This window comes from Cryptotermes secundus, unplaced genomic scaffold (assembly GCF_002891405.2).
Source record: "Cryptotermes secundus unplaced genomic scaffold, Csec_1.0 scaffold1283, whole genome shotgun sequence".
Classification (NCBI taxonomy): domain Eukaryota; kingdom Metazoa; phylum Arthropoda; class Insecta; order Blattodea; family Kalotermitidae; genus Cryptotermes; species Cryptotermes secundus.
Window position 1 is genome coordinate 373,053 of NW_019718288.1, and position 22,959 is coordinate 396,011.

At 39.7% G+C, this 22,959-nt stretch overlaps 1 protein-coding gene across 3 annotated transcripts in view; it reads right to left on the reverse strand.

Moving 5' to 3' along the window:
* LOC111875713 (actin-histidine N-methyltransferase) overlaps window positions 1-21,616 on the reverse strand; it is a 53,855-nt gene extending 32,239 nt beyond the window's left edge. Inside the window, exons 1-6 of one of the 3 annotated variants that reach the window (XM_033750248.1) lie at window positions 21,151-21,616; window positions 19,076-19,174; window positions 14,712-14,930; window positions 12,132-12,323; window positions 8,626-8,690; window positions 6,657-6,715 (exon numbers count right to left, since the gene is read on the reverse strand). In XM_033750248.1, coding sequence (XP_033606139.1) covers window positions 6,657-6,715; window positions 8,626-8,690; window positions 12,132-12,323; window positions 14,712-14,930; window positions 19,076-19,174; window positions 21,151-21,289 — 773 coding nt within the window. In that variant the 5' untranslated portion in view covers window positions 21,290-21,616. The remainder of the gene's footprint in view (window positions 1-6,656; window positions 6,716-8,625; window positions 8,691-12,131; window positions 12,324-14,711; window positions 14,931-19,075; window positions 19,175-21,150) is intronic. The other 2 variants (XM_023872186.2, XM_023872175.2) reach the window with 2 other exon arrangements.
* Between the last annotated feature and the right edge of the window lie 1,343 nt (window positions 21,617-22,959).

Below are 22,959 nucleotides of genomic sequence, written 5' to 3' on the forward strand. Positions count from 1 at the left end.
TCATGTAGAACGCCCTGAAGCAGTTGTGTTACCTTATGAAGAACAGACCTCACACTACCACCCTCTTGAAGCTCCACAGAAAGGGTACTCACTCTATGAAAAATCAGTTAGCAGCATTCAGAACTTCAGAGAACCTGAGACACTACCTTTTGACAGTCAACACCACCATTCCCGACCACAGCGACGTCGGCCTAATTCATCACGACACAAACAGCAGTCACAGGATCCACCTGGCATACCTGTAAGAGTTCACAGCCCTGATATCCATGTCAAGACAGAGGAGGATATTTACCAAAATAAAAATGCAAAATCTGAAGAACATTCTGTAAATACTTCACAAGATGAAGGGGACACAGATGCCAATGACAGCAGTAACGACGATTCAGAACCATTTCCTGAAAAAAACAATTACACACACAAAAGAAGCAGAGATGAACAGCAAAAACGACTGCATGATTCAATTCATGACCGTGAAGCAATAAAAGCTCAACAGAATTCATACCACGAATCTCATCCAGCTCAATTCCAAGGGGATAACAATGATGCTGTAGTGTCACCACATGACATTAAAGCACTACTGAAGCAGCAGTCTGGGTCACTCAGTCTCAGTGAATTACTTCAGCAGAAGAATTTGTCACTGGCTGACTTACTGAAAGGTGACCGCAATGCTTTGTCTGCTCTTACTGGAGTATCCAATGCAGCATCATCTGACGGCAAGACAGAAGACACCAATCAAGAACCTGTGCCCCCCAGGCCATCACGAACTAATCCAAGACGCAAAAATCATGCTACAGGCCATCATCAAAAGCCAGTGCGATACTCTGTAAAACAAGAGCACATTTCAGAAGATTATGATTTAGAATCTACTAAGCACAGACGGTTACCACCAGTTCAAAGACCTTCATGGAGAATACAACCTTCACATGACACAGACAAGCCGGTTAAATATGACGTTCAAGAACTTGGACAGACAGAGTCAGACATTCAGGAGCGCATAAATAAATTTATACCATCATCTCCAAGGAAACCGCCACCTCCAGAAGTAATATTAGCAACAGACACAACTCTGACTTCAAGCACAGAAAGCAATGAATTAACAAAATCAATTAATCCAGAAGATCAATTAACAGACTCTCAATTCAATTTTCACAGTGAAAAACACAGTGAAACAGAAACACAGAACAAAGAGAAGGACGATTTGCACAATATAACTCCTGTCACTGAACACAACACAATAATCAATCCTTCTGCATTAGAACCATCTCACAAAAATTCACCAGAAGATGATACAAAGCCAAAAGAGCATAGAACTTACAACAAATCTGCACCAATTCCTCTTGATGTACAAGAGACATCTGTAATAGATCCACTGCAGAACTCACCTGAAGAAGACAATATGGATCAGAAAGCTGTGGGTAACAACCGAATGCGTGGGAAATATATCCCCAGACACAGAATATCAACTGCACAGAAAAACAGCAGTATCAAAGTGGATACTATAAAGTCAGGCAGGGTCAGATTACCTCCTCCGAACTTATTTCTCTCACCTCTAAGACAGAGAGTAAATAACCAAATGATAAACACAAAAGATATGCATGATGGAACCACAATGGAACCAGTCCAGGTTATTAACACTGTGCCACAAACACATATAACACCCAAAACTGTCATTCCCACAGATGGGACTGCAGAGTCAGCAATAAGGCAACTCCAACCTGTGTCTCCTGAAGTTCAACACAATGAGTCACTTCTCAGCGGTCAAATAATTGACTTAACAGAAAAAAATTCTGCTACAGTTGAGGAAAACAAGGATCAATCTTTACTTAAAATCAGCCCATTCCAACCTGAACCACTCTATAGCCAGTCACAAAGAACACAAGAGAAGAGCAGAGCAAAAACCACAAGCGCAAGAGACGAGATCCTAGAGTTTTTGAAGACAGACTCCGGATCTGTCCGTTTAGCAAAAATTCTAGCATCTCGTAACATGACTTTAGCTGAATTAATTGAGCATCGTGAAAGAGGATCAAGCCAACAGCATCTTGCAGATATATTCAGAGAATCTAGACAACCAGTCTATCAACCCACTGACGCCAACATGTCTGAAGCATATGAAACTGAACCAAATCATGCGATAATTAACAATGAAGTTAAGAATGTCAGAAATCTCCAACAAATAAATGAAACTGGAATTCCAAGCATTCAGGAAATGTTTAGTTTCTTAGAGGAATCAGACAGTAAACCTTCAGATCAAGAAATGAACCAACAAACACCATTCAAATCAACAGAGGAACAGGTAAACAGTGAAACCCATTCCACAGAAGGTTCTGAATATTCAGAGCAAACACTGCAGCGTGAACCTCAGGTTCCTGACACATTGCCTTCCTTCCAGCCCAATCCCCATCTACACAACCCTCACGTCCCAACCCTGAAACCTAGTGATCCTAGTTCGTACACATGGAAGATATCTTACCAACAACCGGACACCATCCACTCCTTTGGCCCCACCAATCCATACTTTAGTTCTGGGCGCAGACCCTTCATCACCTCAAGACTCACAACTCCAGCATCAGCTACTCCACTGACAAACAATGATATTGCGCATAGCATACTTTTAGTGGAAAACATGGGTCAAGTGCGTGAAGTGGCAAGTACTGGAGTCAGGAGCATGAAGGGACCTATCCAAGTTCACAGCGATGAAGACAAGCAGTTTGATATTCTGTACAGAGAAGATATAGATGACCCTGAATCAGACAGTGGACTGACAACAGATGTCAAGTCTACTTTCATTGTAAGTTCTGCCATATTGGGACTGGCCATTTTAGGCTTCCTAGCAATTTTTGTAGTTTGCCGATGGAGGCAGAAGCAGGCCAGGAGACGGTTTGTAGATGGAATTGTAAATGCAAGGGCCCATAGCCCTATTTTAATGCAACCAGAAGAAATTAACGTTCGTCAAAGTCTTAGACCTGTGATGGTTAACACACAAGACCTGTATAAAACGGATATATCTCTTGACTGTGATGATGACAACCAGGACACAAGGTCAAGACGCTATTATTTATGGAGAACAATACGAAAAACACTCAGATACAAATAGATACGTCTTACTCAGGCATAAGTGAAGATAGCTAATACCTTTATATAGACTATTATACTACTATTACTTGTGTTGAGGGGCACGCTGTAGCACAGTTGGTTGAGGGGCTATGCTACAAGCCGGAAGGTCGCAGGTTCAAGTCCCAATGAGGTCATTGGCGTGTAAGGCTGACAACCTTACTGCCATCTTTGAGCTGATTGTCTAGATAATGTGGGACCCTCAACGTCTCACAACCCTATGGGCCTTCGCGGCCTGTTACAGGGATAGCTTTACTTTATTTTTTACTTACTTTTATTACTTGTGTCTAATCTGTAGGCATACTCTGACAGAAAACTGGTCTACTGAAAGAGTGCGCCATATTTTCTCACTTCCAAAGAGCAATCCAACACAAATGATACAAATATTTACCTGATATATTACAGCACGCTGCTGGTTGTTAAAAATTATTTGCTTTATAATCATAGTAAAACAATCAATTAATCATAATCTGATGAATAAGCATTAACTATTTCCAAGGATTTGGATTAACCATCATACAAATTGACATAAAAGACTATCTTTATTTCTAAGTTCACACTATACATTTCAAATGTAAATGGTCATCATCATGTGATATTCACAATACAGTAGACTATGTATATACTGGAACCAAAATCTTCTAAAATATAAAATACTGTCACGTGTTTTAGTGAGCAGACACAGGGTCTGAATTGCTAAGTGGATTTACTGAACACTTAGAACTAGCATCTACAAATAATTATAATGCTATCGCTAATCTACACACTTTATAATTCACTGTAGCACACACTAATTCTTCTCAGTTTTGTCTTCGCTAGCCGTTGCTAGGTTATGACTCCCAACAACGCAGATTCCTCAGTTCTGTGTTCAATGGCTCCTGTCCTCATTGGCTGTCGACTCCCAGAGCCAATCTATGAATGCAGCTCCCTGACATTCTCGGCAAACTAAAAACTCCAACTGGTTCTCCTTATATAGGCTCGGCATGGACCACAAAAAAGACACACATTCCAGCAATTCTTCTATTGTTGTAGGGTAATTCATTACAGCAGAAAAATGTTTACCACAGTGCTGTGTAGCAATGGTTGTCTTTTCTGGGTCTGCATTTCTGGCATTCATCCATCATGCCACAATGTGCATAAATGTGGAGAGAATAGAAACACTTTCATATACTCTTTGCTCTAACGAATTTGCATTTACAATATAGACACTTCTGACTCATCTGTGTACATCTGATGATAACCATTTACAGTAGAAACATGTAGTGCATGCTTAGAAACAGAGAACAATAATGTTTTTAAAATAAGTTCTTGTGACAATACCAAACCTTGAAAGACAACATAAGCAGCATGCAACATTATAAAAAGTAAAAACCAGAGATACATTGCATACAGTGCTCAAACTCAACCACCTAAAAGATGAACTAGAACACGACATATGCATATGGTCATGCCTGGAGACGAGCAATGAGACCTAAGTGCGCCGACTACACAAGTCACTTCACCCAAAAGCTACAAATTCAAGAGACAATAAAACTGTGTACTTTACAGAATTCCCTAATCACCAAAATAACTATAAAAAGTATCAAAGACAAGGGTTAAAGAATCCAAATGTGAAATGTTACTTTCCATCACGTGCATGAGCATATTTGAATGAAATGAAAACTACTCAGCTGCAATGAAACAGTGCAATATGTGTGTAAGTTTGCAAATATGTGTAACAAGTAGACTGAGTCTGCCTCAATTCAGTACACAAGGTTCTTACACTATAAAACTGTAAAGCATGAACAGTAAATTGTACATCTGAGAACACATTATAACTCTCACTATATCTGCATATGATATTTATTTAACTGCTTTCTCCATATGTTAAGAACATTATGTCACTGGTGACATTTTAATACTGACAAAGCAAAGTATCAAATTTTCAATGCACTATCTGAAATCAGCAGATGAAACAGAATGTGTGAATAAATAATAAAATAATTATATATTTCTTCATCATGCGTTGAAATCAGATTGTATTAATTCCTTTTCCTTCTTGTACTTGTTATTGTTCTGACACAATTTTTATACAGGTTACTTCAACAACTGAGTGGATTCTCTGTATATAATGTACATAAGATAAAGCTGTCCCTGAGCTTAATTCAGTACCATGCTATGGAGATGAATGAATGAGTGGAGGTATAGCTCCACAATTCAGCCACTTTACCTCCACTACTCATTGGGTAGGAGACTGCACCAGTATTATAGCTGGTCTGGGCATGGTGATGAAAAGAAAAATGTCCCCTGCTGCAATGAATCAAGCAGAGGTTGAACAGCCTTTTGACAGCCCCTATACTGACTAAGCTCTCCCAGCTCAAGGATTTGTCATATACCAGAGGAAAAAAATAAAATAAAATAGGGCAGCATTACTTATTTTATTATCAGTGAGCTGAAATAGTGCTCATTATTTTCATGTCATTTTAACCCAAATTGTTTTCAAGTAAAGTGGCAGACTACTGAAACTGTCAGGTTGGTTCCATAGTATTGTGTAGAGGAGGTAGTTATACTTGATACATACGCCCTATTCTGGTTAAGAGCTGTTATTCCTCTCTGTTTCTGTTTAATCATTCACTGGGAATGACAGAGATAGTTCTTCAAAGAATTAATTTTAAAGGGCCTAAAGCAATGTCAGAATGAGTTCCTGGCCTCCCACCAAAAAAATCTTTCAAAGCTTTACATCCAGAAAAAAAAGTATAAATTTTCAGTGAATTTGCACTCAACAGGGCACGGAAAATACAGACCATGTGGACAGCACTTCCGCATTCTACAGAGCACGGAAGGCAGGAAGTGTTCAAAAACATTCATACTTCATACAGCATAAATATAAATATAAATGTGACATAAATATACCAATACTTCTGAACTTGTCACTAATTTAATCTTTGGGCTAATGTGTAACAGTACAACAACACATATCAGAAGTAAAATGCATTCTGATCTACCTTGATTCACATTTAAAATCACACTCGCAAACCCGAAGACAAGCTTATCAGTCATAAAAATATTTCTATGAACTTGTTATGGTTATTTCATAACTTGGGCTTCACAAATCCTTAGTTCAACTTGGTGGCTTAATGCTAGTTTTGTGTTAAAGGCTTGATAGTTAAGAGAAGTGCCTGCAAAATTTTTGTTCCAAAATCTGAAGGTACACTGATGATAGGATAGTATTAAAATGTATCTCAGATGAAACGAAGTTTAAGAATACTGACTGAATTTACGAAGCTAATGAAAGGTTCAGCTGCAGGCTTTCGAAAACTGAGATTCCATATGATGTGAGATATTTCTTGACTAGCCGAGAGACTCTAAGTTTCTCCATGGAGTGTGTTACTGTAGTAACATTAAGGATAACACACAAATAATTATTCTAGCACCTAGAAATTTCCCACAAGTAGCATGAGCTACATGAACCACATACCTTCCATTGGTTATTTTACATTTTAACTATGCAAAAGTTTGTCATTCAGTGACTGACTCAATAAGCAACGTAACTGTTCTGTACTCACCAATACTGCTCATATGTGAAAACTTCTCGCAGTGAAGCAATACCGGGGTCGGTTGATTGCTAAAACATAAGTATTCATACATCAGAACTGGATATCTAATGTTCTAAAATCAAAGCTTAAAATGGGCCAAAACACATCAAAGCTTGATTCCCTACTACACATGCCCCCCAACACACACACACACACATATATAGAGGTAACCTGATCTAAGGAATTATCCATTTCTATTCCAGTCTCTGAAACAAATTTTTCATGTTTTCTTTTTCTTCCTTGGCACTACAGCCCTAGTGGGCCTAGGCCTACCTCCTTGAACTCCGTTCACTTCGGTTTTTCTAGATCTTACACAAATGGTAGGACTCCTTGGGCGAGTGATCAGCTCGTCGCAAGGCCTCTACCAAATTTTTCATGTGCAACCTGCAAAAACTAAATGTAACATCCAACTTAGAGTGGAACTCATAAAATTTGCAGTTTCTTTTTAAGTTATCCATTTCTGTTAGACAAACATTTTTATTTTTTCTGTTGCAATCTCTTTGTTCATTGCTTTATTTTACTATCATTTATCAACAAGATGCATCATCATCACTGAATGACAGTACAGCAATAATTAGGTAAGATGCAGGATGCAGCTGTGGCCCATTTCATGTAGGGCTCCAGAAATGCAACTTACATGTACCAGTCACTTACCAAAATCAACTTAACTATAGTGTCACAGCATGCTTCCCACAAATATTTTTGCAACAAATATTTAGAAAGTCAACCTTAAATATTAAGATCAGAGAACAAAAGCAGTACACTTTTAGTTCATTTTCTGCATATTACAGCAATAAAACATTCATCTATGAAATATGTAACACATTTAACTCCTTGAGTACTAGAATTACATTCAAAGACACTTTCCAGAGTTCAAGGGTTTTAAGTCTTTCAAAGGCCATGAGGCACAGACCACAAAGAACTCCTATTATTACCTTACATGTATTTGGTCGCGAAGTGTTTAACAGTCAGCTACCTAGCAATGCTCTGTCCATCTACATTACAATATTAATGAAGAACAACGATTAACTTACAAGAACTATGTGTAGGTGGTAGAATAAGCCGTATCTTAAGGAAAAAATGGGGAGTGGATATGAACTGGATTTATCTCATAATAGGGTCCAGTGGCAGACTCATGTGAACACAATAAAACTTTGAGTTCTATATAAGTCGAGGAATTTCTTCACTAGACGAGCGACTATTAGCTTCACAAGAAAATTCTGCTTCATGAAGTTAGTTCCAGGGGAAGCGGCCTCCACAGTCTAGAGGTAACGTTCCCACCTCATGACTCGTAGTACGCAGGTTCAAATACCCGGCGGAGGTCATCGAATTTTTAAGGGCAGAAAAATTCAGGGAACAAGTCCTCCGGGAGGGACTTTAAACCGTGGGTCACATGTCGTAGCTTTACAGCACGTAAAAGAACCTCATATCTCCAAAGGAGGTCACTGAGCCAAATTAACGGACGTTTCCCACCCAACAGCAGTCTCTAATACCTCTGGTAGATGGGGGAAGCATTATAGATACCTCTCAGCTAGTAGAGCCAGTCTCGCTGGCTGGGCGGGACTGATGGTAAGCACCAGTACCGATAGGATATAGAGACTGGTAGAAATCATAGAGGGATGCACAATGGACCAATACAGGTCTCAGTGCATGGGGAAACCCACCCTCTCCAATAACTAACTAACTAACTAACTAACTAACTAACTAACTAGTTCCAGGGGACCTCAAACATTTTCAAATCCAGTCTTGAAAGCATACAGTTTTTATATTTCTCATCAAACTTTGATGATTATGAATAATGAACTGTGATGGATGTGAAAGTAATCCTGGCCTATTAAAGATACTATCTCCACAATTACCAGGATGGACCAAGAATCCCAAGACCTCACTCCAGTGTTTGGTTATCAAACATTACTGTATATGTGTATAGAACACTCACCTGAAATAGGTTACTGAAGTACGCATATTGCCTGGCAATGTTGCGGCATTGCTTCAGCGCTGGTTCTAAAACAAGTAAATTGCACGTATACAATCAGAGATGCATCAATTTCATGAATGTAATTAAACAAACAAATAATGTTCCACTTGGAAAAGTTCTCTCACAATATGTGAGCACAGTCCTCTCACCTGTATGACTTCATTTTATCTCTGTAAAATGCCCTATGTATATGTGAGGAGTGAAATTTCCTCAACTCTGCTATCAAACAAGAAGCAATGACTTCACAGTATTTGGTCCAGAAACTTGATGCTAATCTTTCAGTTTCACATTCAACTTGTTTACTTTTTCAAAAATTAAGGTTTTGGTGAAATTATAGTACAAAAGTACCACCATCACAAACTTTTAGATCTTATACAGGGGATGGACAAAAATATGGAAACACCTCGTGAAATGCATGCCTGAATTGAAGTGTTTATTTTAGCGACATTTGTAGGTCATGCTGTCGTATCTACCCAACACCACTACCTGGACAACCTCCACAATATGTTGCAAACTTCATTTGTTGTCGAGACAGTGTTCTGTGCAATTTTTTTTGCATCACGTCAGAGCTAACAGAATTCAAACATGGGCAAATTGTTGGGGCCCATATGGTGGGTGCTTCCATAACCAAGGTAGCCGAGGTTTCTGGTGTTTCGCGAGGCACAGTATCCAAGATTATGACCGCATACAGGAGGACTGAAAAAACCGCATCTGATAAACACCAGCGTGGATGGAAATGTGTTGAGTGATGGAGACAGATGAACTTTGTGTAGGATTGTGATGAAAAATAAGAAGACTACAGCTGCAAAAGTGACTGCTGAACTGAATGTCACGCTCACGTACCCTGTCAGCACCAAAGCAGTATGAAGGGAACTCCACAAGCAGGGTATTTCTGCACGAGCTGCAATTCCAAAGCCACTTATCACTGATCAAAATGCCACTAAGAGGGCAGTGTGGTCCCAAAGTCATAAAACCTGGCCTATGGAGCAATGGAAGATGGTCATTTGGTCAGATGAGTCCACGTTCACACTGTTTCTGACTTCTGGCCGAGTTTACGTCTGGAGAACGCCATCCCAAGCTTACGATCCAGATTGTTTGCTGCCAAGAGTGAAACATGGCGGGGGTTCGATCATGGTATGGGCAGATATATCGTGGTATTCTGTTGGACCCATTATTACCCTGCAAGGTCACGTCACTGCCAATGACTATGTGACCATTCTGGGCGACCAGGTCCATCCCATGGTGGAAACTTTGTTCCCTAATGGTGATGCCATTTACCAAGCCAACAATGCCTGTGTTCACATAGCTCACATCGTCCAGGACTGGTTTTCTGAGAATGAAGATGAAGTGTCACATCTGCCATGGTCCCCACAATCGCCAGATATCAATATTATTGAGCCTTTGTGGTCTGTTTTGGAGAGCAATCTGCGTGCGCGCTATCCGCCTCCATCATCAATAACAGAACTTACCATGTTTTTCAGGAAGAATGGTACAAGATTCCCTTGCAAATCATACAGGACCTCTATTTATCCATTCCAAGGAGACTGCAAGCAGTTCTGCAAGCCAGAGGTTGTCCTACACCATATTAGTCACGGTAATGTGTTTTTTGTTGGGTGTTTCCATATTTTTGTCCATCCCCTGTATATGAAAACATCTGTGAACAGTACCTAAGGAGAAAATCTGGACCCTACAGAAAGGAAGTAATATGAGGCTGGAGAAAACTGCATAATGAGGAGCTCCATATTTTCACTCTTCACCAAGCAGTGACAGGATGAGATAACCTCAGTATGCAGCACCCAGAGGATGAGAAATGCCTAAAAAACATTTACTGCAAAAACTGAAGTGAAGAGACCACTAAGAAGAGCTAGACTGAGGGAACAATTATATTGAAATAGACGTTAAGTCCACTGGGTGGGAAGATATGGACTGGATTAATTTAACTACAGCAGGCACCAGCGACAGGGTCTCATGAATATGATGATAAACACCTGGCTTCACAGAATGCTACACGCTCTGCTTAACCCTTTGGCGCGGTCATTTAAATTCCGCGGCCGCGTCTCCGGCGGTAATATATTCAGCCGGCCATTTAAATTTTGCTCGAAAATGATTTATTCATCATTGTTCTTAAATTCTATGAGATAAGAACATGAAACTTTCACTAAAATGATCTTAAAAGGTGGTTTTATAACCTTGCCTTATAATATGAGCGCCCTGTATCTCGGCAATGGTAGCAGGTTGTTTAGTATTTGAGCAGTGAATGGTATGCCTTGAAGCATGAAACTTTCACTAAAATGATCTTAAAAGATGGTTTTTATAACCTTACCTTATAATATGAGCACCCGGTATCTCGTCAAAGGAAGCAGGTGGTTCAGAATTTGAGCAGTGTAAGGAAGGCCTTGAAGCATTCGTGTAACCCAACGGTGCCCCACATTCATCGCTCCAATATTGTGTATCTTTTCTTTTGCTCTTTTTTTTAACCATACAGCTTCTGTGCGGCCTTGCCTTCTTCCCCGTGAGGGGTATAGTTGAAGGAAATGTCTTTCCGTGAGCAGTTTATCTAGTCAGGTCAGCTGCAGTAAATTCAACGTTACGAGTTATCATAACAAGGGGTTGTTGCTATGCCTTTGATATTCCATCCATTTTGGCGACAGTAGATGTCATAGGGGTGACCACAGAATTCATGAAGTTATTCTAAGAACTGGCTGGTATGTAGTGCACGAAAGCAGAGCTTAGCTGGCTCAAAAAAAATATTTATGGTCATCCCTCGAAACGACCACCAAGGTCAGTACGATAAAATGGCGTCAACTGGAGCGATAATACATGAAGGAATGAGTTCTTTTCCCACCCCACACACACCAGTATCGTCATAGGGGGTGACCATAGTGTTCTGCCTTAATTCGTGGCGTTTTTCTAAGAACTGGGTGCTATGTACTGTGCGAAATCAATCGATGTTGCAAGAATAAATTTTTGGACATCCCTCTTCTAAGAATTATAATTGAGTGTGTTAGTGTGGCCAGCTCAGGGCAATATGATATTATAAACACAGCACATATCACGTCTCTGCTGTTTATAACTTCATAGGAAAGAAAACACGCCGTTCATGACAGCTTGAAGGAGGAAAGTTCTACCAGAAGCAACAGGAATTTGCTGCAAGACAGGCATATGTAACGATGACTTAGCGCTCTTAAACTTGTGTGTCATTAAATATAGTTCTCCTGACAACAGGCCAGCGAAAAATCTAACAATCTACAGCAAAACCATCAATTATTATGGGCGTTATAACATAGGTGTGCAGCTGGACGAAACATACATGTCGAACCCCCCCAGACGATTTAAATACCTGACGAAACATACACGTCAAACCACGCTGAACGGTTAACAAAGTTAGTTATGAATGAATACACAAAAGTTGCAATGGTTATGTCTGATCCTAACTATGAATGTACAACATCATACCACCCACTCACCTAGGGAGGGAGATCCCTTCAACTCCTGTAGTTCATTAGTTTTGAAGTACAGCACAGTGGTGTACTCTGCTGGGAGAACTGCAATATAAGGTTTCCAAAATGAGTCAGGTTTGAACTTCTCTATTAGCAACAGCAAAGACAAGGCCACATTGGGCATATGCTGTAGCATTGGATCCGTACGCATCAGAGGACCTGTACAGAACACAAAGAATACAGACCACATTCAGTTACAAAAACTGTACCATATGCTAAAACAAAGTTAGGGTCAATTTAATTGAATTCTCAAAACCTGCTTGACGTCAAATGCACTGATTTATCATTATGTATCTTCTACGGGAGCCGTGATAGCACAATTGCTATAGCAACTGGCTACAGGCTGGACGACAAGGGGTCGGAGTTTGAGTCCTGGTAGGGTCAAGAATTTTCTCTTCTCCATGTCGTCCAGACTGGCTCTGGGGTCCACGCAACCTCCTATCCAATGGGTACTGGGGGTAAAGTGACCAGCGTGTGAAGCTGACCTATAACTAGTGCCAAAGTCAAGAATAAATGGATCTATACATTCACAACCCCCCACATGTCTTCATGGCATAATGCTTAATTAGTTAAGCACAGTGAGAACTTTACCTTACCTTTTATGTATCTTCTATAGTCATTAAGACATTATCAATAAGAAAGAAACAAGAAATGTCAGGAGGCCAAGGCCACTTTTTGCAAATAGTTTAATTAATGGATTCCTGCAGAACATTAGTCCAAAATATGTTATGGAGTATGCCAAAGCAGATTCATTTGAAATTACTTTTTTCCCTTTTTCTATAATAGGTATAGTACCAGATTCTTTCCATTGGTAAAATACATTTCCTTATTTCAACTGGACATACAAGCCTAAGAATCTTGGCTAAATGTACCATGCTCATGTGCCATTAATGCAATATACAATAAATAAGGTTTACGTACAATTATTGAAAATTTAACAAGGGTCACTCATTAAAAAAGTTAAATTTAAAGCAGTACTAACTTAAAAATACTCTTTTGTTTGTACACTTTAACTCTAGCTCTAACTTGTGATATGCAACAGACAATTTGCAAAGTTCTCATTTCCAAGCGATTCCTTCATGCCTAAGATGGAGAAATTGTGATCAATATACAGGCAACACTCTTCATTTAAGGCATATTAAGATTAAACAGAAAATTAATACATTGCACTTTCTATAATAATTTCTCTCATGCAACTGGCAGATTCATGTAAGAAGCACACTCCATTCCACATACATGCAGATAACTGAGAGTTTACTGCATAATAACCTTGTATGTATGCCATTAACAGCCATAAAAAAAAAAGAGCAAAGATATCCCAGTGCTTAACTAATTAAGTACTATGCCATGAAGGTGTATAAGGGAGTAGATGTACAGATCCACGTTTCCTTGACCTTGGTACTAGTTGGTGTTGTCACCTTCAAGCCCTGGCTGCTTTACCCCCAGCGAAGGAGCCCACAGTACGCACTGGATAGGAGGCCAGGTAGGCCACATAACCAGTCTGGACCATGTGGAGAAAATTCTTGACCCTACCAGAATTCAGAACCCAACCCTTGTTGTTTAGGGGCACGCGATAGCATAGTGGTTGAGGAGCTATACTACAAGCCGGAAGGTCGTGGGTTCAAATCCTGATGAGGTCACTGGATTTTTTCAGTTGACCTAATCTTTCCAGCCACACTAGGCCCTGGGGTTTACTCAGCCTCTAACAGAAATGAGTACCAGGAATTAATTAAATAATTTTCCTGGGGAGTAAAGCGCGGCTGGCGCGTAGGGCTGACAACCTTACCGCCATCTTTGAGCTGATTGTCTAGATAATGTGGGAACCTCAACGTCTCACAATCCTATGGGCCTTCACGGCCTGGTACGGGGATAGCTTTACTTTTTTTTTACTTACCCTTGTTGTTTAGCCTGTAGCCAGTTGCTATACTGAGTGCACTATCCCATGCCATTAATCCATTCTGAGAATACTACTTGATATGACATTCCTTATATAAAATGTACCTTCATGGTAGTTTGTCATTCAATTATGCTAACTATTATATTCTTTATTAAGAATGTCTGGTTACCCAAGCCATTACAAATAAGATCTAAAAGTCCGTGATTTTCTATTAACACAATTATTGACTTTTTTTTCATCCAGCATCCTGTTTCTTTTATTTAAAAACACTTCAGAGACTGGACTCTGTCACCATCCTCAGGTAAAAGCCTACTCAACTGGACCCAATCGATTGAGCTAGTCCCTCTCTCCTGAGATAGGTACTAGCTGTATCTGTTGGGTCCAACAGAGTAGGCTTTTACCTGAGGATGGCGACAGAATCCAGGCTTCCGAAATGTTGCTCTTAAATAAAAAACAAAATTATTGACAATGTCCAAAAAGTCAATAACTGTATCAAGTCAATACAGCTCATCATCAATCAACTTTCAAGCAAAAATAAATTAAAATCTAAAAGTTACTTCCCAAGTTACAGGTCCTACAGTTTTTATATCACCAGATTATCATTATCTGTGTAAAGATGTACTTGCAATAACAAAACACCATAAACATACCTAACAATGAATCACCAACATTCTCAGTGGTCAGCATCACCTTTCGAGGGACTGCAATCAACAGATCACCCTGTGCAAAATTTTTTTCTGCTTTGATGCCATACCCATAGCCTGGGAACTGTGCAATTTTTATGCCATCAATTTCAGCTCCATTCTCCTTCATCCAGTTAATGAATTCTTCAATGCGAGTGTCTCGGTCTGAAATTGGAATCTTCATATCTGGAAGAAAACGATGTAAATCATGGAAAATTATGCTCTCCAATCTCCACGTCATCATTGCTGATCTTACTAGTTACATTCCAGTTTTAGAAGCAAAATCAGAAAACACATTATTTTCTCCATAGTAAAGAAAAGGATAATTATCACTTAGGGGACAGGCTTTCTCATATACAAAAGAATCAGATTAGCTAAAAAAAAAGTGGAGTTTGTTAGTGATAAAATTACACATATAATAAGAAGGGCCACATGGTGTGATATTGTTTTGGATGTGGGTGCTGAGAACTTCATAAAATGATATACCAAAGAGCAAAATTTCTGTTCTTCACTTGAAATTGTTAGAATTAATAAAGTAAATTTGATGGGATTAGTGAGACATGCAGAACACATCATATGTAAGAAAATTAAGAAATGCATATATGAAATGAAGCCTGGAAAAAGGTGAAAGAATAAGATAATTTGGAAGACCTGAAATAGATGGTAAGACAATATAAAAATGTATTCTCGAAGGAACAAAGTGCAAAGCTGTGGACTTGATTTAACTGGTCTAGAACATGGTTCACTTTCAGGTATTTTTGTGAAAACTTAATCATTTAGGCTCCATAAAAGCACAAAGTTTCTTGACTGGATTTCTGTATAACTAACTGTTAACTGTAAGATTTGAGGCTTTCACGGCGGTGACTATGAAGAAAGCAGTCTTCTGGGATTTGGCACTGTGTATATGTGGTGTTAACCGACGTTTCGGAGGAACGTATCGCCCCCATCTTCAGGGTAGAAGAAAAAGTATAAGAATTCTGCAAGTGACAACACCGTGAGAAACGGTAAAGCAGACCATAAAATTATTGTGGATTTTCGGCAACCCGTAGAGTCTAGGTGGCCTGGAACCTTGAGGTCGTAGCTGTTGGCAGACCTCCTCAGCAATCGGGGACTTTTTCAGAAGAAGGACAGTCTTCCGCTCTATGGCATCAGTAGGATCCTTCTTCAACTTCCTGTAAGCCTTATCCTCCAAGACAGCGGTGATCTTCCGGTTGTAGTCGGACGTATCCAGTACCACTGCCGCATTACCCTTGTCAGCCGGAAGGACGGTGAGCGCCTCATTGGCTTTTAAGGACCGAAGGGCTCTTCTCTCAGCACCAGTCAGATTGTCATTTGGCTTGTGGGAGTTCTTCAGAATCCTGACCGTCTCCTGTCGGATCTCCTCCGCAGTCTCTACAGGCAGGGCCATTATCACTTTCTCCACCCCGCACAGGATATCCTTGATGGGAACGGACTTCGGAGCCACCGCAAAGTTGAGGCCTTTGCTCAGGGCCGAGAAGGCCGCTTCATCCAGTGGCACATCACTCAAGTTGACCACTGTCTTCTTGCTGTCAGGTGGGCCGGGTGGGTGCTGGGCCTCATGCAACCACCGAAACTTCTTGCAGTGCCTGGCTCTTATGTCATCAGCGATGCGTAAAGCCTTCTCACTGGTGATGCGGTCGATCAGGTCCCAGTCTGCTTTACCGTTTCTCACGGTGTTGTCGCTTGCAGAATTCTTATACTTTTTCTTCTACCCTGAAGATGGGGGCGATACGTTCCTCCGAAACGTCGGTTAACACCACATATACACGGTGCCAAATCCCAGAAGACTGCTTTCTTCTTAACTGTTAACTGTTTTGGGCTGATCCAGGAAAACATATCATCCTGGAAGGGGGAAGAAAAAAGAAAGATGATGATAAACATGAAGATATTCATCTACTGTCAATAAACTGCCAATAGAATAAAACATAATTTGTGTGAATAAATTACTTTATACATCTATTCTCTGAAACACAGCACTTACTTACGATCATGTTTAAAAAATAAAGTATGGAAAATGCTTGAAGAACAAAAGCACTTGAGTATATTATGACAGTCCCTGCATCTCCTGACCAAGACTGGGAAGATATGGGGCCAACCACATCTGCTATCATATATACAAAACTGTAGTGTGTAGATTTGTTACTGGATAACGACCTCAAAACAAACAACAAAACATCATTTGTTGCTAGGCAACACATTCTTAATAACCAAGTATACGCAGCCAATACTGGGTAATGCCTTTGCAAATAAATATGTTCCCATGGAAATGACAGGAGTGCAACAATGAACAGTGTTTTATAAGCAGTCCGAGCTGAGATCTTTTAACTAAGACAAGTTTAGGAGTCAGGGAAGTTTAGAAGTTAGTCAGTTGTAAGGGAGTCTGTGAAGAGAATGCTTGGTCGGTGCAGCTGAAGAATTCCTGCTGTTAGCACCCATTACCAGAAAACGACGCGTGAACATACAGCAGGCTGAAAAGACTTAATGTGTGCTGTAGTGATTGCTAAAGTGTGGAAATTAGCAAGTGTTACAGTTATTTGAAGTTATGACCTGTAAGTGGTCAATAAATCCAATCTCCAATCCAAACCCCATCAAGAGTCTCTCTAACAAGTGACAATATCCAATGGGATGGGATCCTTCAGTGGTGAGGCTGGTAAAGCTAAATAGGAACATCAGTTGATTAAGGTAAATATGCTTTGTAGCACAACATAGCTCAGGGCATTGAAAGCAGCCTAAAAAGCTTAACATTTAACAGCCTATATACTTGTTAGAAGTTGTACAAGGTACATCATAATGACAGGTACAAAATTATGGCAATATAACTTATACATGGCGTGTCCAGAATCCATTAGGACTCATTTTTTTAAATTTTGTCCTGCAATGCCATCTGTTGGAGAGTTGTGGCATTAAGATTATTGAAGTTTCAGCTGTGGCTGTCTATAATTTCAAAGTGCAAGCATCACTGCATCATGTGTTCTGACCTTGAATGTAACAGTACTGTTCTGATGCTTGTCGGAAAATAGCGCTTGAACAGAGAGGCAACATCAAATTTTGTTTGATGTTAGGCAAAACAGCCGGAGAAGCATATGAAATGATAAAAAGTGTGTACAGTAGTGATTGCTTGAGTCGCTCGAACATTTTTAGATGGTATGCTGTATTTCGTGATGGCAGGGAGGACATTGAAGACGCTCCACATGGATCAAAGCCGAGAACAAGTTGCACTGAAAAAAAATATGAAAAAAGTGACCAAAATCCTTGCATCAGACAGATGTGTTTCTGCAAGACTCATCGAGGAGGTTTTGGGAATACCAAAGAGTACTGTGCATCAAATTTTGACCGAGGATTTTGGCAAATGGAAGATCTGTGCGCGGTTTCTACCGCACGTGCTATCAGGTGATGAAAAACATGCCAGAGTGGAACACTGCAAAGACAGGTTACAGTTGGCCCAAAGTGATACAAAATTTACAAAATTGATTGTTACTGGTGATGAGACATGGTGTTTTCAATATGAGCCTCTCACAAAGTGGCAGAGTGCAGCATTGTTGAGCCCAAAGAAGCCAAAACCAAAGAAAGTGCACATGCAAAAGAGTCGAGTAAAGATACTGCTAACCATTTCCTTTGATTCCAAAGGAATTTCTGCCAGAAGGTCAAACAGTGAATTCTGATTATCTTGGAGTCCTCAATCTTTGTGGGCAACAATTCTTCGAATTCGACCTGAATATCAAGAGCAAGTTTTCTGGTTGCTCCTCCACAACAATGACCCACCCCACAAATCGAATATCATGCACAATTTTTTGGCCAGAAAGGAATCACAGTCCTTGGTCATCCTCTGTATTCACCAGATTTGGCTCCAGCAGATTTCTGGTTGTTCCCAAAAGTTAAGTCGGTGATGAAAGGAGACCGTCACGACACCATTCAGGACATCCAAAGGGAATGTACCGCAGTTTTAAATGCGATTCCACAAAATAAGTACAGTGACTGCTTTTGAAAACTTTTCTATCAATTCCAGCTAGGTATTGATTGAGAAGGAGACTATTTTGAATAAGAAGAGTGAAATTTTGAAAATAAGTCATGTCTTGTATGTTTAATGAACACAGTCCTAACAGAACCTCGACATACTGTGTACATAACACAATTTGAAAGACTCAAGTTTCTTCAATTTCTCGTCTGTCCAAATTGTTTATGCTTAACATTTACATTAACTGGGGGTTTCTCTTCCCTTCCGAACAAAAATTTTTGACATGCTGAAAAACAAATAACCGAAATCATCACATATCAAATGTTTCATAACTATGCTGATTTTAATGTTATACCTGATTCTAGTTTGTTGATCTTCTCTAGGAGCTTTTCTATTTCTAAATGAATTTCCCATTCTTTACTAGCATTCGGAGTAGGCAGTATCGTACTAGTAACTGAAAAATAAAAAGATACATACAGTATTACAAAAAAATATACTTCACATGCCAATATGTTCTCTCACAGAAAATAGAACACAAAAAAATGGAAGGACGTGAAGCTCACGAAAACTTACAATTAATAGTGCAATATTAACACAAGAAAGACCACATAAGGATGTAACCTAAAGTTGCACATGCTTACTTCACCTAAGAGCAGTTGTTTCATAACTATCTCACGTCACAAAGACATCCCTTAAAAATAAGAAAGTGTGCGCATATATATACAATTTTTAGAATTTCTCTTTTAAATGCCTTTCTCTTGGAACTTTCCCCATGTTACTATTGTAATTAACTGAGTACATGATGCCAGTCGTTCCTGAAATCTCTTCAACCTTCCTAACAGTGAATCCAAAAGCAAACTTGAAAATCACGTTGAAAAGCAACGGGAATAAGGCATATGCTTATATCAGACTATTCTAAATGGGAATTTCACCAAACATACCTTTACCTATATAAATTTTGTTTAAACACATTTTGCACGGCCTAACTAGTTACTAATTTTTGTGGTTTATTTTACAATGTTGTCAGTATCTCTGCCTGCTTTCACTAATTTTATGCTTGGCTTATTCTTTCACCCTGATGATGAAGGTAATGTGTTCCTCAAAATGTCGTCTCTGAACTGCATGCTGTTACAACCCAGAAGCAATTACTCTTCATAGTCAGCAACATGAGAATCTCACATCTAAAAAAAGCTTATACTGTGCTAATTCTCTCAATTCTGCTTGCAATGAATGTGACCCACTGGCTCCTGGCATTTGAAAATCCAAATCTCACTACCATGTTCCCTTGCTTGAGTTGTTCCAAATTAATCCACATCCAAGGCCTTGCACAACATTTCTCCATATCAGGCTACTTCATTAAGATAAGCTCCTTTCAACATCCAAATTCATAACTCAAAATCATCCTTAGATTTAATTATATGTAAACTACAAAGTAATAAACTTAGAACAAATAAATATATGAGGGTAAGTCATTAAGTAAGTTACAAATGGATACAGAACTTAAACAAATAAGAGTACTGATTTCAAAAATGATTTTATTTCTCAACATAATCTCCCTGTACGTTGAGGCACTTGTCCCATCGTTTCACAAGCCCCTGAAAACTAGCAGTATAAAATTCTTTTGGCTGCTGTCAGAACCAGGTGGTGAATTCCCTTCCTACAGCTTCATCGTCGGGAAAAGATGATGTCTAAGAGGGCCAAACAAATGGAAGTCACTTGAAGAAAGACCCATCACCTGTGACAATTTGGACTAGCATATCGTGCACTTCATTGTGGTAGCGATTGAGATGCTGTAATACCAGACCCATTCTTTGCATTTTGTGTTGTGGGGTCAGCATGCGCAGCACCCATCGTGCACAGACTTTGTGAAAACTTAACCTGTCATGCATTATGAGGTAGGCCATGCCATGTGAACAACCATTAGCAGTGGCTATAGTGCCTATAGTTTGCCTTCTGTAGGGAAGTCACTGCCTGTTTCCAACAGCAGCCCAAAGAATTTTATGCTGCTGGTTTTCCGGGGCTTGTGAAACGATGAGACAAGTGCCTCAATGTACAGGGAGATTATGTTGAGAAAAAAAAGCATTTTTCAAATCAATACTCTTATTTGTTTAAGTTCTATATCTATTTGTAACTTATTTATTGACTTACCTACGTATTTAAATTACTGTACCCCATTGCCAGGTGTACCCTGAAGACAACTGACGTCATGCCCCGATCCCGGCCTTCATTATCGGTCATTTGAATGACTGTCCAATGCCTTGTGTTAAAATGAGTTCAGCGACGGCCTAATCTATAGGGACCTGCATTCTGAATGGATTTGTTTTGTCCATAACCTCTATTAAAATGGGTGGAGTTTCGAGAAAATTAAACTCCCATATTTTAGTTCGCTTAAATACGCCTACAACCGTACACACGAAATATTTTACTCACCTTTCAATAGTTTTCCTACTAGATTCTTCACTTCACTTCTTTTTTGAGGAGATATTTTCGGTACACCCTCCTCTTCATTTGTCTCTTGTACTGGAAGTTTGACTCTTCCATGTGCTTTCCCGTGATTCTTTCTGCCCATTGTAAGCCTTTTAAAATTATAGGTATCATCCTATACACACAACTTAATTATGGTTTACAAATACGTTTTCTGTCTTTTCTGTTATTACAGCACCTAAAACACCACATACACTACACCCATTCTACTTCACTCCTTATCAAACTCAACATACCTTCACCATCACTGGGCTCTCCAACCTCTCAGACTTTGACCCTTTGCCCTACTTCCTGTTCTATTTTTGCTGCACATATAGTAGGCCACGATTGATGTCGGGAACGTCGGGAATGTTTAGGCTAGTTCCAAAAATAATGCTGCATTAACATTTGCTTTCTGCTGAATGCTCGTGTATTTGCTATAGAAGAAGAAAGTTACTCCAACTCACAGCAAAGCTGGATAGAGGATGAATAAATAACAAATTCCTAAAAAAATACTTAACAATGATCTCGGACATTTCTGTTTCTAACAAATTTATTGTTTCCCATGTCACATAAAAAAAATATATAAGCCTATTGCAGCCATTTATGGCGCTGTTGATAGCCTAGGCTACTGGCAGACTTGACCTCTTTGGGGTTGTAGTGCTGTGTAGTCCAGTCGATGTTTGCTGACGTTTCAGAACATCCTGTCTTCTTCAGGGAAAAAGAGTGAACTGAGAATATTGGGTGTACAGATCTAGGGTGAGGGATGGGTGGTATAAGAACCTATACCAAACCAATGGCAGTAAGAATTGGAAAGAAATCGCAAGAGCCTTTGAAAAATTGTCAGGCTACATAACTTAAAGAGAGAATAAAAAAAAAAAGGAACTGACCAGCACAGTGATGTAGGGAGGAAAGAGAGAGCATCGAAATTGGCTCTTACAGCACTCCTTTCAATAGTGGAATGGATGTTAGGGAAGAGAAAAAAAATCATGGAAGGCAAACCGTAGGAGGCAGGAAGCACAGGAGGAAGCAGAGGTGACCATTGGTGGTATGAGATGACAAAGCAAGCAAAGGGCCCATTTCCACCAGCAGATTGTGGTAAATGGAAAGAAGCAGAACAGAGCATGGTTGACTGGTGCGTGGTTTTGAGAGGTGAGGGGACATGGCGTAAGTAAACAGTTGCCCTCAGAAGGCCTATCTAAATGGACAAGTGGACATGAGAGCGGGCAAAAACACTAACAGGTGCTTAAGGCAGAGTAGGATGTCACCCTTCCCTCCTTGGCAGCTCTATTCGATGTTAATTAGAATGTTGCTCTGAAAGTAAATGCAGGGTTGGCATGCAAATGATGTATTATCACCAGATTACAGAATGAAGCTCTGTAGAAAATATGTGGACCTAAGGAGGTAGTAACAGAAAGCTGAAGGAAACTGCACAATGTGGAGCTTCATAATTTCTACACTTTGCCGGACGTTATAAGAAATGCATACAGTTTCAGTTGGAAATCCTGAAGAGATTACTTGGACAATAGTCATAAATGGGATATTAAAATATGACATTGAGTGAGAATGTGCACTGCATTCATCTGGCTCATGATAGGCATCAATGGCATGCTCATGTGAACATGTTAATGAAGAACTGGGTCCCATAAAACTGGGGAATTTCTTCCCTACCTGATCTATTTTCCCAAGGAGGGGACTGCTTGTGAAATGGGGGAGATATTTTTAGATTTCTTAAATTTGTTTTTAAAGGAGTTCTATCAGATAAATTAATGGTCA